Below are 11,334 nucleotides of genomic sequence, written 5' to 3'. Positions count from 1 at the left end.
TATGTGAAAAGCTACATTCTGATATTCACAAATCATCTATCACTATCACATCCGATCCGGATTTACCGGAACTTCCAGTCATGAGATTTCCGGCTCCAGCCGGGATTGCTACAGTCTTCGCTAGAAAGGCTTGGATGGTAACCCAGGGTACGCTGTGCCTCACGCCCGTGAAGTCGTTTCAAAAGGAATGAAGTCCGAGGAGCGTCCATTGGTATACCTAACAACGGTGCACCTCAATGGGGCCAAGTATGGCCATGCATCATACTCCAGGCTGCCAGTTTTCGAGTCGCTGTGTGGGTCTGCCCTCGGGATCAGGCCACATAATTTACCCTTACCATTCTCAATGAGATCGTAAGCTGCTTTGCGGGGTGAGCTTGACTCTATATCATTTGCACCGGGTCAAACATCCGGAATATCGAAGCTCTTATATACTAAGTAGGAGGCGAGGCATATATACTGAGAACGGAGCACTTTGCGGAGCTAACCTTAGGTGAAGCTATTGCGATTGTCGCCCAATTAGGGCTCGGAAGATCTTAGCACGCGCAAAGTCGCGTCTTTGGTCCTAAATACTACAACATTTCAACTTGGGATTCCTTTTCAGTGTAATAAACCATCCAATTCCGTTTTTACTTTTCTCCATACCTGTAGATTTTGACCAAAGCAGTGGGCGAAAGTGAGATCCAACCTCGTTTTCAGCAAAGAGAAGGATAACTTCTCGAGCTCACGACGCCTCGGCACACTTCTCGTAAGCTTTGCCAGTATGAAAGAAGCCAAATTTCTAGTCGTTTTTGCTTTTCAAGCAAAATCTGTAGATCGAAATCGTCTAAATCCGGCAGCGATGGGTTGCAGATGATGACTGAGTCAGTCGGAGTTGGCCTCGATATGAAGCGCGTGACGCGTAGTACGGCTAGATGTCTGTCAATTCTTGGCACTGGGAATTAACATCATGTAGTATTGGAGAAGGTTTCTCGAGTCATCGTCAACTTCAAAGGATTTCGGGTTTGATGAGCAGCGAGGCAAATTGAAGTTGGAAACTTGACGCGGTTTGTTTCGTATTTATATCACATGACGAATGCCATTTCGCCAAATTTTTATCGCCAATCATTTTTAGACATTCCTGGAAGTTTTTTTGGTATGCCGAGTAATAATATAGGAGCAGCATTGGAATTACCTTAATTTTTTTATAATGCTTGATTAGGCTTGGGGTAATAGTTTGTGTAAATAATATTCGCAGACGGGTGGAGAGTGCATCCACCTGGATGCATGGGCATGCATAGGGATATATATCCATTAATGGCTTAAGATTGTATTTAACAAAACGATTTTTGAAACCTGAATGAATGTACTAGAGTAGCTCATGAGTAGTACTTATTTTGGAAGACTTTCAACGATTCTCGCTCGGATTAGGGCTAACAAGAACCAGTCTAAGGCCAGTGCTGCATTGCCTTCAACTTGAATCATGACGCAGCTGACTGAATATCTTCAACATGATCCGTCACCAAGCATTTGAATTCATCAGTTCCATAGTAGAACGTATTGCCATCATTCGGAGACTGACCCGTGCTTAGTGTATCTCCATATTGCCAATAGAGATCACCGGATACCCCCTCTTGGCTCAAAGCCGTCTTTTGCCATGGAGCTTCAATACTGCAGTGATCTGATGTGACACCATATTCTTCGAACAAGCAAGGCTTCCCTGCATTGGCACATGCTGCACCATGCGATTTTACCCAGCCGTTACCCCAGTCATTGGTAGTGCCCCCTATGGCTTGTCAGCAGGTGCTGCCCAGGCAGATAGAAGGAGAGCAGAAAAGCATTTTACACAAATTCGGGGGCCAAAGACTTACAGCTGGAAGGATACAAATGGAATGTACCGAAGTCGATGTCCTCAATTTCAAGGTTCATGGTGAAGTTCAATCCCTCGCTGTATGCATAGGGGTAGCTTCCATCGGACTGCACGCCAAGACCAAAGCCCTCTACTTTAGGTAAGTATGCATTCATACTGAAGGTCGTTGAGAAGACTTTGACTAACCGTCGCCAGTGCATACTAAATGCTTCGAATCAAGCGATTTGATGTACGCGCTCGTCGATTTTATCCAATTATACAGAACAGATGTAGCGCAACCCTTGCAGCGAGGCTCATTGGCCAGTTCCCAGGCAAAGATCGCAGATGAGCCACTGTAGCGCCCAATCACCGCCTTGATGTAGTTGCGATAGGCTGCCTGGGCCGCATCATTGGTGAACCAGCTCGTCTGAGAGCCTCCGAATGCTGTAACATATGCAGGTATTCCGCCGTAGTCACTCCAATTGTTGACAAAGTTAATGATTAGCTTGATACCATGCTTCTCTGCAGATGCAACAACGTAATCAAGCCGTTGGAGGCCATTGGGCCCAGTGTTGATTGTTGCCGTGCTGTCTTTCAAGAGCTGGTAATAGACGACACCTTCTCCAGGGACAGTATTGACATCGTTGAATCCCCACACTCGCAAAATACGCAGACCCGACTCTTTCATATGACTGAAAACTAAATCGACGTCGTCATTGTTCGTTAAGAAGCCTATCCAGTACGAATTTGAGCCAGCAAAATAGCCGGGTTGCCCGTCGATAGTAAAATCAAGCCCTTTTGTACCAACAAAAGAAGCAGAGGGTCCGACAGCGGATGTGGTGGTCTTAGTGGTAGTACTCAATGTAGTACTAATGGCTGTCTTTGTCGTGGTGCTTGTGCTGCTGCTACCGGACCCGACAACACATTGGCTATAATAGTCATTCTGATACTGGCATACATATCCAGACTGACAGTTGGTATCACCAGAATAATTCTTACCACCACATTGACCATACGGAGATACGGCAGCTGTTACTAGACCAGCTAGAAGGAGACAAGAGAGGGACCACATACTCATAGCAGAGTATGTGAACTCGAATGCATTCCAAAAATAACAAATACTGATGGAACCAATTCGTGGTTTTAAGCTACTAGAATTGATAGTTTATAAATACTATACAAAGCAAATAAAGATGGCCGGTCACCGTTCCGTTATGCATTTGGCTGAAAAACGTCTAGCTAACTCTGAAAGTAGTGAAAATGTATGCCTGGGGTGCATATCTCGACGTGAAGGGGTCACTCCGTGTTGTTTGGGGCATAGAAGTGGGGAAATGAGGAGACGCGTTCCGGATTAATTGCGGATGTCATTGATGTACATAGCAGTGTCAAACTGTGGCTTGAGTGACCTTGAATACCAAATTCAATCTAAATCCCAGAGTCAAGAAGTTGAATCTAGCACTGGCTCGACTACTTTAATTCTGGAAGAATATTGTTTGAAGTCTAAATGCAGATGGGGCGGAAAAATTCATGAGCGATATGGCCCCGCTGGCTCGACTAGACAAGGCTTTCTGGCCGTATTGTGGAGATCGGGGGGAAAGAATTGATTTGGAATTCTCATGATATGTTATTTCCGGGCGGAAAAATGACTTGTAGAGGAGAATCGTTGAGTCGCGGAAGTACTATGGAGTATACAGAGCAAAGAACTTCATAGAGCGTGATTAGTTTTGATTACAAACATCACTGTGGCGATCGTCGTCATGATAGAAAAGTATTCCAAAGTTCTAGAAGACCCGAGACGCGTCTTTATGGTCTTGTATTCGCCTAGTAAGGTGACGTGACGCAGTAGGACAGTTTGAACGGTAAATCGTGTCAGCTGCCTAGGTCGACAGCACCGAATCTGGTGTATGTTCTCATTGTGTACGTAGTATAGGGCTGATGCCTGCTGGCAGACCAAAAAAAGTTGGATCATGGCCATTCTTCCCTGATTTTTCGGCGGCTCGACCTCGGCCAGGCGAGATTCTGAATATCGCCGGTAGCGAAGGGGTAGTCCGCCAATAAGGTCATAAGATCTTACAAGTGAGACTTTTCGTTCCCTCTCGGCTCAATCGGATTGATTGAGAGTGGACTAGGTCCAGCTTGCCAAAATGCTTAAGTAACTCTACTCATAGGAACCATTCTGATTGTTCCCACCATCACCACAAACGAACGAGAGGGTTGGGAAAAGGACTACTCCGCCATTACTCAGCGTTTTGGGCAGACATTCCTTTCCGGAGAGATGCATCCAGGGGTTCCCCACAAAAAAACTCTGCTACTCAACTCGTCGAACCAAATCACACTATTGTTTTCATAAAGACCTTCTCGAACGGGAATGCTGTGACAGTGTATGCAACCCATCAAATATTATTTGTTAACAAGTGGGCATGGGTGGGGGACGATCGTTATTTTTCTTATGTGCGCAAATTCTGCAGTGACGTACAAACAACTACAAAGTACATAAGAGGACGGGTGTGGCGGCGCCACCTATTCGGGCAGATGCCGAATGAAAAGGGACGGTAGTTTGTATTTCGGAGGTGATTGCAAGAAAGGGGATAATGCCGTCGTTTGGGCATCGAGAAAGCTTGATAAAATAATCAGGGAATTGGATTAGGGGCATGGAAAGGCTTAAAAAATCGAGATGCAGGATGATGCAAGACCCTTTCAAGATGTCTCTCCAGACTCCGCATTTCCCCTCGATTCCCTTAATTCTGGCGTAACTGGAGGCGGGCAGTGCGACTCACCGAGAGACTCATCGGGTATGACCTGTGGGTGAACATCCGGAGTGCTCTGGGGGCCTGGAGTAATGGGGTCGGATGCCCCGGTTGTTGCACGGCCCACTTGAATTTTACCGAGATCTGACCAACGTCGTCGTTGATGATATGTAAAGCGCTGGGAATATGATTCTCTACAAGCGAAGGTCTTGTGCATCAATGTTTAGATGTTCTCATATCTGGTTCTGATCGGGCCCGAGCCGAAAACTCGGATGACCGAGTGAAAGGAGGATGCCGGGGCTGTTTATGACACTCTTTCCCGTGCCGAGCCCGACTTTCGCCACTCTATTCAATCCCGATATTTTCCCCTCGCCTACGCAATTGTCCCCGGCCGGGGCACTCGGCTATCCGTTTTACTGGCGAACCGCTCCCGATAGTCCACTGGAATCCATCCTGGCTGGCTACTGAGTCTTCTGTGGATTCCGGGCCGTGCGAGTCGGCTTCGGCCGGTTTCCTTGCGGCCAACGGATATTTGGCGGCATTTCAGAGTACAGACAGTTGGGATTCTGCGAGACACTCGTGGCAGAACCCTCGCAGCGCGTGGTATTCTCTCCACATCTCCACTTTTGTCCCCCGGGGCGAAGTTGTGGGCAAATGATGACGGGCGAAATGACGGGCGTTGAGTTTTCCTGCTCTTGCTGGTGAATTATTAAAAGGCCCTTACTCTGCCTGCGTTCTTTTACTTGTTTCTTTTTCTTTTCTCTTCTCCATGGGAAACATCCCACTTCAATCTTTTTCATTCTTCTAAATCTTGGGGTTCTCCATTCCTCTCCTATTGAATTTGATATAGAGACAGACCCTCTGGTAAACAATCATCAAAACTTTATACCAGTTTGAGAAACAAACCCCCTACCTCTTTCATCATGGGTATTGAATCAACTTCCCACCATGGGGAGTCTATCACCCCTGCAGAGGGTGTTCTTAACTCGAGTGCCGACAACTCCTACCAGAGCAGCCCCATCCAGAAGCCCCTGAAGCACGCCGGTGTCGACACACCTATCCCTCGTATCACCCTTCGCTCCCTCATAATGGGTCTCTTCGTCTCCATGGGTGGTCTCCTTTTCGGCTACGATACCGGCCAAATTTCTGGCTTCCAGGAAATGCCCAACTACCTGGAGCGCTACGGTCAATTGGAGGGTGGAGAATATAAGTTCAGCAACACTCGGTCTGGTCTCATCGTTGGTCTTCTTTCTATTGGTACTCTGATCGGTGCCCTTGTTGGTGCGCCTGTCGCTGATTACCTGGGCCGAAAATGGTCCATCACTGTCTGGTGTATGATCCTGAACGTCGGTATCATTGTCCAAATCTCCTCCCCCGCTGGCCACTGGTGGCAGATGGTTGTTGGCCGTTGGGTGACAGGCCTTGGTGTCGGTGGCTGCTCTTTGCTCGTCCCGATGTACCAGGGTGAAAGTGCTCCTCGCCATATCCGTGGTGCAATGATCTCGTGTTACCAACTCTTCGTCACTCTCGGTATCTTCCTTGCTTATTGTATCAATCTGGGTACCCACAACCTTGACGGCACTGCCCAGTGGCGTATCACTCTTGGCCTAACCTTCCTGTTTGCTATCGTTCTCGGTGGTGGTATGGCTTTCTTCCCCGAGAGCCCTCGCTTTGAGTTCCGTCATGGAAAGACCGAGAGTGCCCAACGTACCTTGGCTAAACTGTATGGTATTCCCGAAAACCACACCCGCATCATTGAGGAAATGGATGAGATTCGCGAGCAATTCGAGGCTGAGTCTGAGAGCCAAAAGTGGAACGAGTTCATTACCGCCCCTCGCATGTTCTACCGTATCGTTCTGGGTATGGTCTTGCAGAGTCTGCAGCAGCTCACAGGTGCCAACTACTTCTTCTACTATGGTACAACCATCTTCCAAGGTGCCGGTATATCCGATAGTTTTATCACTCAGGTCATTCTGGGTGCTGTCAACTTTGGCACTACCTTCGGTGGTCTGTACGTCGTTGAGAACTTCGGTCGTCGCAAGTCTCTGATCTTCGGTGCCGGCTGGATGTTTGTCATGTTCATGATCTTCTCCTCTCTTGGTCACTTCATGCTGGATGTTGAGACCCCATCAAACACACCTAACGTCGGCAAAGGCATGATTGTTGTCGCTTGCATGTTCATTGCTGCCTATGCCATGACCTGGGGTCCAATGATCTGGGCCATCGCCGCCGAGCTGTTCCCCTCCAAATACCGTGCCAAGGGTATGGCTCTGGCCACTGCCTCCAACTGGCTCTGGAACTTCCTCATCAGTTTCTTCACCACCTTCATCACCGCTGACATTGACTTTGCTTATGGTTATGTCTTCGCCGGGTGTCTCTTCTTCGCCGCGCTGGTCGTGTATTTCTTCGTCATTGAGGGTAAGGGCCGTACCTTGGAGGAGCTTGACTGGATGTACGTGAACAAGGTTGCCCCATGGAAGAGCAGCTCTTATGAGCTCCCCCCCCGCCAGGAGTGGACTGGGGATGAGAATCTTTATAACCGCAAAGAGCAGGGGGGTCATCAGCATGCCGAGGTTGCTTAAGCCGGTGTTGTCCCTTTTCCTGTCGTTTCCTTTCCCCGTCTTTCCATTCGATGTGACATGTTCACATATTTAATGCGATATTGCTCATGATTGCATGATTTCGTGGTGTTGACCTGGGCCTGGAGTTCTGAGTTTCCACACACATTGCACAGCCAAATGTATCTATAGATTTAAATTGCATACACTACTCATTCAAATCAATAGACAGGATCTATTTTTTGAAATCAAGGCAATCTATCTCGCATGCGCTGCTAGTAACCAGTAGAATAGTATCGATGGCCGTAAGTATTTTTTCCAACACGATCGAAACTTCTAAAGCTCCAAGTTCCAACCTGTTGAGAGCCCTCCTGATTGTTGCAGTCTCACTTGCGAAGAATGTATTCTGTCTAAAGCCTCGACGAAATCTTCTTCCGGTCAGACACGATGCGCTCCTCGAGTTTGGTATCATTCTCCAGGTTCCGTAGCATCCTTCGAAGTATCTTCCCACTGGCACTCTTTGGGATCTCATCGAGCATTTCCGCTGCAATGATCCATTTGTGTCGAACTTTGTTCTTGCAAACGTAGTCAATTATCTCATCAAGCAGTGACAAAATCTGAGTCTTGTTCCTGTTTGGAATAACCTCTCTCTTAAGTACCACGTATGCCTTTGGTCGCTGACCTGTATAATCATCTGGAACGGCACCAACAGCAACATCCTCGACATATGGATGTCCAAGTAGGAGATCCTCTAGCTCTGCCGGAGCAACTGCGATGCCTTTGACTTTGATCATCTCTTTAATTCGATCGGTGATTGTGATAAAGCCTTCGCGGTCAATAAATCCAATATCTCCTGTATGCAGCCATCCGTCGGCATCGAAGGTTTCTTGCGTAGCTTTTTCATTATTTAGATAACCCATCACGACTTGGGGACCCCGAGCGAGGATCTCGCCAGCCATATCGTAGCCAAGTTCCTTACTGGTATCAGGATCAACTATTTTGACCTCGGTACTTGCTACAATGGTTCCAACTCGATGGGCATATTCGTAAGTGCTTTTTTCTAGCGGATGTGCTGTAATGCAACTGCAGGACTCGGTCATGCCGTAGCCCTGTTTGAAGCCAGTGTTCGGAAACCGGCTTTTCAAAGCCTGTATCACTTCCGCAGACAATGGGGCAGCTCCAGATGAGAATTTGCGAACGTGTGAAAGATCATATTTTTGTACGATTGGGTCACGCAAGAGGCGAATCAGAATGGGCGGAACAAGAAGCATCTCCGAAATTTGATATTTGACCACCGTTTCAAGCATGGATTCCATTGTAAACGCGGGAAGCATGTATACCTCCGCATTTCTGAATACTGGGAGGTGCATCTGGTGAACGAGACCGGTTACTGGTTGACGGAATCAGCATACTCTGTCGATATGAAGAAGAACCAGGGTACTTTACTATGAAACAACGGGAGAACGGCTAGTACTTTAGTATGATCATCTGCAGTTAATTGAGATACCTGTAGACACTGTGCAATGACATTTGAATGAGCGATCATGACCTGTGATTCATAAATTAGCCTCCCCTGCCTTAGAATTGTTGACGTTGAGCTAACTCACTGCTTTGGGAAGTCCAGTAGTTCCACTTGAAAAACTCAGAAACCCGCAAATATCGCGATTGCTTTTCCCCGTGGGAATTTGATAGGGGATTTCCTGGTGCTTGCCGTATTCTTTACCGATGACCAAAAGATCTTTAATGGTGAGGAAACCATCAGCTTGTCCCTCAAGAAGGATAATTCTCTCCTTTGGAATTCCTGCGTTTTTAGCAGCTGGCACTGCGACGGGAAGCGATGAGGCTGCAGTCATCAGTACTTTGACCTGGGCTGTCTTAAGCGCGTAGGTCATCTCTTCTACATTGTAGGCAGGTGAAGCACCAGAAATTACGGCCCCTCCAAGTATCAGTTAGCACCGAGTAAAGCAATGGGGTGTTTGGCGGAATTATGTTTTACCAATGCGGTTTGTTGCGAACATGGCAACTGGGTACCAGATCGAGTTTGGACTAAATAGGGCTACTGTTTGTCCTGCAGCAAGTCCCAAATTGCGTACTAGAGCAGTCGAAAGATGGGTGGCATGATCCTTCACCTCATCGTATCTAACTCGTTCTTTTGTGACAGCATTTGTGAACCCCGCGAGGCCGGAAGAAGCATTCTTACGAATCGGGGAATGATCTGATTCAAAAAGCCAGTCCCATATAGTGAGATCTGGTACTATATGACCGATTGGTCGTTAGCCATGGATGAAAAGAATCAGATACGTGGAAGTAGTAGATTATAGTACCAATTATCTCTGGCTGCTGGGAGTTGAATATCATGTTCAAATCGATGAAGATCCTTGCTTTCTAGTGAAGTGAATGAATTGGTTTCAATTCTTCTCTTGATATTTCAAGTAAGTTGGGTAGAAGTAAGACCTCGCAGATTTGGAAGACTGTTCGGATGGAAATGGGTACATCGAGCGGGGTTATCTTGTATCTTATAGTGGCTTGTGCTGCATATCTCCGCTTGGTGGGGGGGCTATGAAGGGTCATTCTGATAACACTATGCTCGGGCCTCGGCCTCTAACCTCAAGGCATACTACTGGATATCAACTTGAATTGAGCTGAAAGGTGGAGATTGAATATTGCGGGGAAATCACGGCGTGCGATTGAAGTTGGCCCCATCGACCCACCAGGCTTTGAATGTATTATTGGCTTGTAATTGCCAGAGAAAATATACATATGTGGTTTTTGGTATCTCAACGGCAGATGTTTCTCCGCTTGGAGGGCTTTTTCATATAGCAGCCCAGACGATGTTAATTCCTGTCAAGGCAGAACACATTGAGTTGGTTCTCTCCATCTCTACTATTTTGGAAGAGAACATTTCTGAAGATTGATTTTCTCCGCTAGATTCTTGCCTGCTGAAGAAACGAGAACTTCGAAAACATTGTAGAGATGAACAAAATATTAGATAGCGTTAGACTCATAGATGCCTTCTTTTTTCGTATCCGCACGGTGAAAAGTTCATGATATCGCCTACTCAAATGACTACAAAGCACTTATTGTATTCAATCGATCGTATATCCGGTGTTTCTCATTTCGTCATGTTTGATTTGTCTAGGACATCGGAAGAATATCCGATGGTTTCCACTACAGTGGAGCTTCAAATTGATCATGCGGATGAAGTGGGCACTTCATGGAGATCCACCCGGGCGACTGTTTATTCAATAAATAATTGGATTATAATGGACATTGTACAGGATGGAGGGGGTTCATGGCAACGGAAAATAGTGATCCAACTTTATAATGAACAGGGATCTTATCGAAATGACTGTCTCTGCACAAATTATGTCGAGCTTTTCTTCACTGACATCGCAACCCTAAGAACTTTTCTGAAATGACAAGAACATGAACCTTTAAATGAGAGTGAATTCTGGAATAGCAGGCTATCCTTCAAGAAGATGGGGTAGGACAGCAGACTGTGCAGGCCCTGCAGTATTTCTATCCAGCAGCGCCTCCCAATTTGTATCTGGAGAAGTGCTTGTAGTTGACGGTAGAGTGTTGAGCAAGTAGAAGAAGATCTGCGTGTGGGTATCGGACCTCGGACCGTTAATGGGTGAATCATACTACACCGGGGGATTGAGTACATTGACTAGATTAGTGGGAATTATTTCCTACTAGGAATACCCGAGTGAGTATATAAATATCCAGTTATGGTTTAACGACGCTTATCAATGCTTAGGCAGTTTTAGTAAATTATCAACTACTAATTGTCTTTAGGTAAAGATTGTGAGACCTATCTCGGGGCTGAGATAAACAAGAGTCGCTTGTACTAGAAAATTCTCTGTCCACAATGAAGTCCTTCTACACCACCACTACATATACTATTCCCGTTGAGTTTTGTTATACAAACATCCAAGATTTGGACTATTTATCTCCTCCCCGTAATGCTGAGATCTCTCGTCTTTGATTAATTATCAAGTCTACCGTAAAAAAAAAAGGTACTTTTTTGGTCTTGGATTTGATTGAGGCCAAAGGGGTCAGTGTGGTATTAGGAACACTGCCGAAACTTCAAAGCAATACAAGTATTGCACATACTATTTATTGGATCTATTAAAGGTTTGAAATTTCCAGGATTTCTTCCCCGTCTTCGAATGGAAACCATTTCAGACTTCTTTTTCTTCAA

At 46.3% G+C, this 11,334-nt stretch overlaps 3 protein-coding genes across 3 annotated transcripts; 1 reads left to right on the top strand and 2 right to left on the bottom strand.

Annotated features, from left to right (window-relative positions):
• Positions 1 to 1,457: 1,457 nt before the first annotated feature.
• N7469_004983 (uncharacterized protein) lies at positions 1,458 to 2,897 on the bottom strand (the record flags this gene model as incomplete). Its single annotated transcript, XM_056643903.1, has 3 exons — positions 1,458 to 1,762; positions 1,848 to 1,976; positions 2,033 to 2,897. 3 exons carry the CDS (start codon positions 2,895 to 2,897, stop codon positions 1,458 to 1,460), a joined length of 1,299 nt encoding a protein of 432 aa, XP_056500717.1.
• Positions 2,898 to 5,495: 2,598 nt separating this feature from the next.
• Positions 5,496 to 7,154, top strand: N7469_004982 (sugar porter family MFS transporter; the record flags this gene model as incomplete). The annotated part of the gene is made up of 1 exon (XM_056643902.1): positions 5,496 to 7,154. The coding sequence occupies one exon, from the start codon at positions 5,496 to 5,498 to the stop codon at positions 7,152 to 7,154; it is 1,659 nt and encodes a 552-aa protein (XP_056500716.1).
• Positions 7,155 to 7,540: 386 nt separating this feature from the next.
• On the bottom strand, positions 7,541 to 9,488 carry N7469_004981 (acyl--CoA ligase; the record flags this gene model as incomplete). The annotated part of the gene is made up of 5 exons (XM_056643901.1): positions 7,541 to 8,520; positions 8,577 to 8,679; positions 8,738 to 9,066; positions 9,127 to 9,384; positions 9,455 to 9,488. The coding sequence occupies 5 exons, from the start codon at positions 9,486 to 9,488 to the stop codon at positions 7,541 to 7,543; spliced, it is 1,704 nt and encodes a 567-aa protein (XP_056500715.1).
• Positions 9,489 to 11,334: the final 1,846 nt, after the last annotated feature.

This window comes from Penicillium citrinum, assembly GCF_028827155.1.
Source record: "Penicillium citrinum strain IBT 23319 chromosome Unknown utg000004l:1.0-2404223.0:1.0-2405248.0, whole genome shotgun sequence".
In the NCBI taxonomy this organism is placed as follows: Eukaryota; Fungi; Ascomycota; class Eurotiomycetes; order Eurotiales; family Aspergillaceae; genus Penicillium; species Penicillium citrinum.
This window is presented reverse-complemented; position numbering and strand designations above follow the sequence as displayed.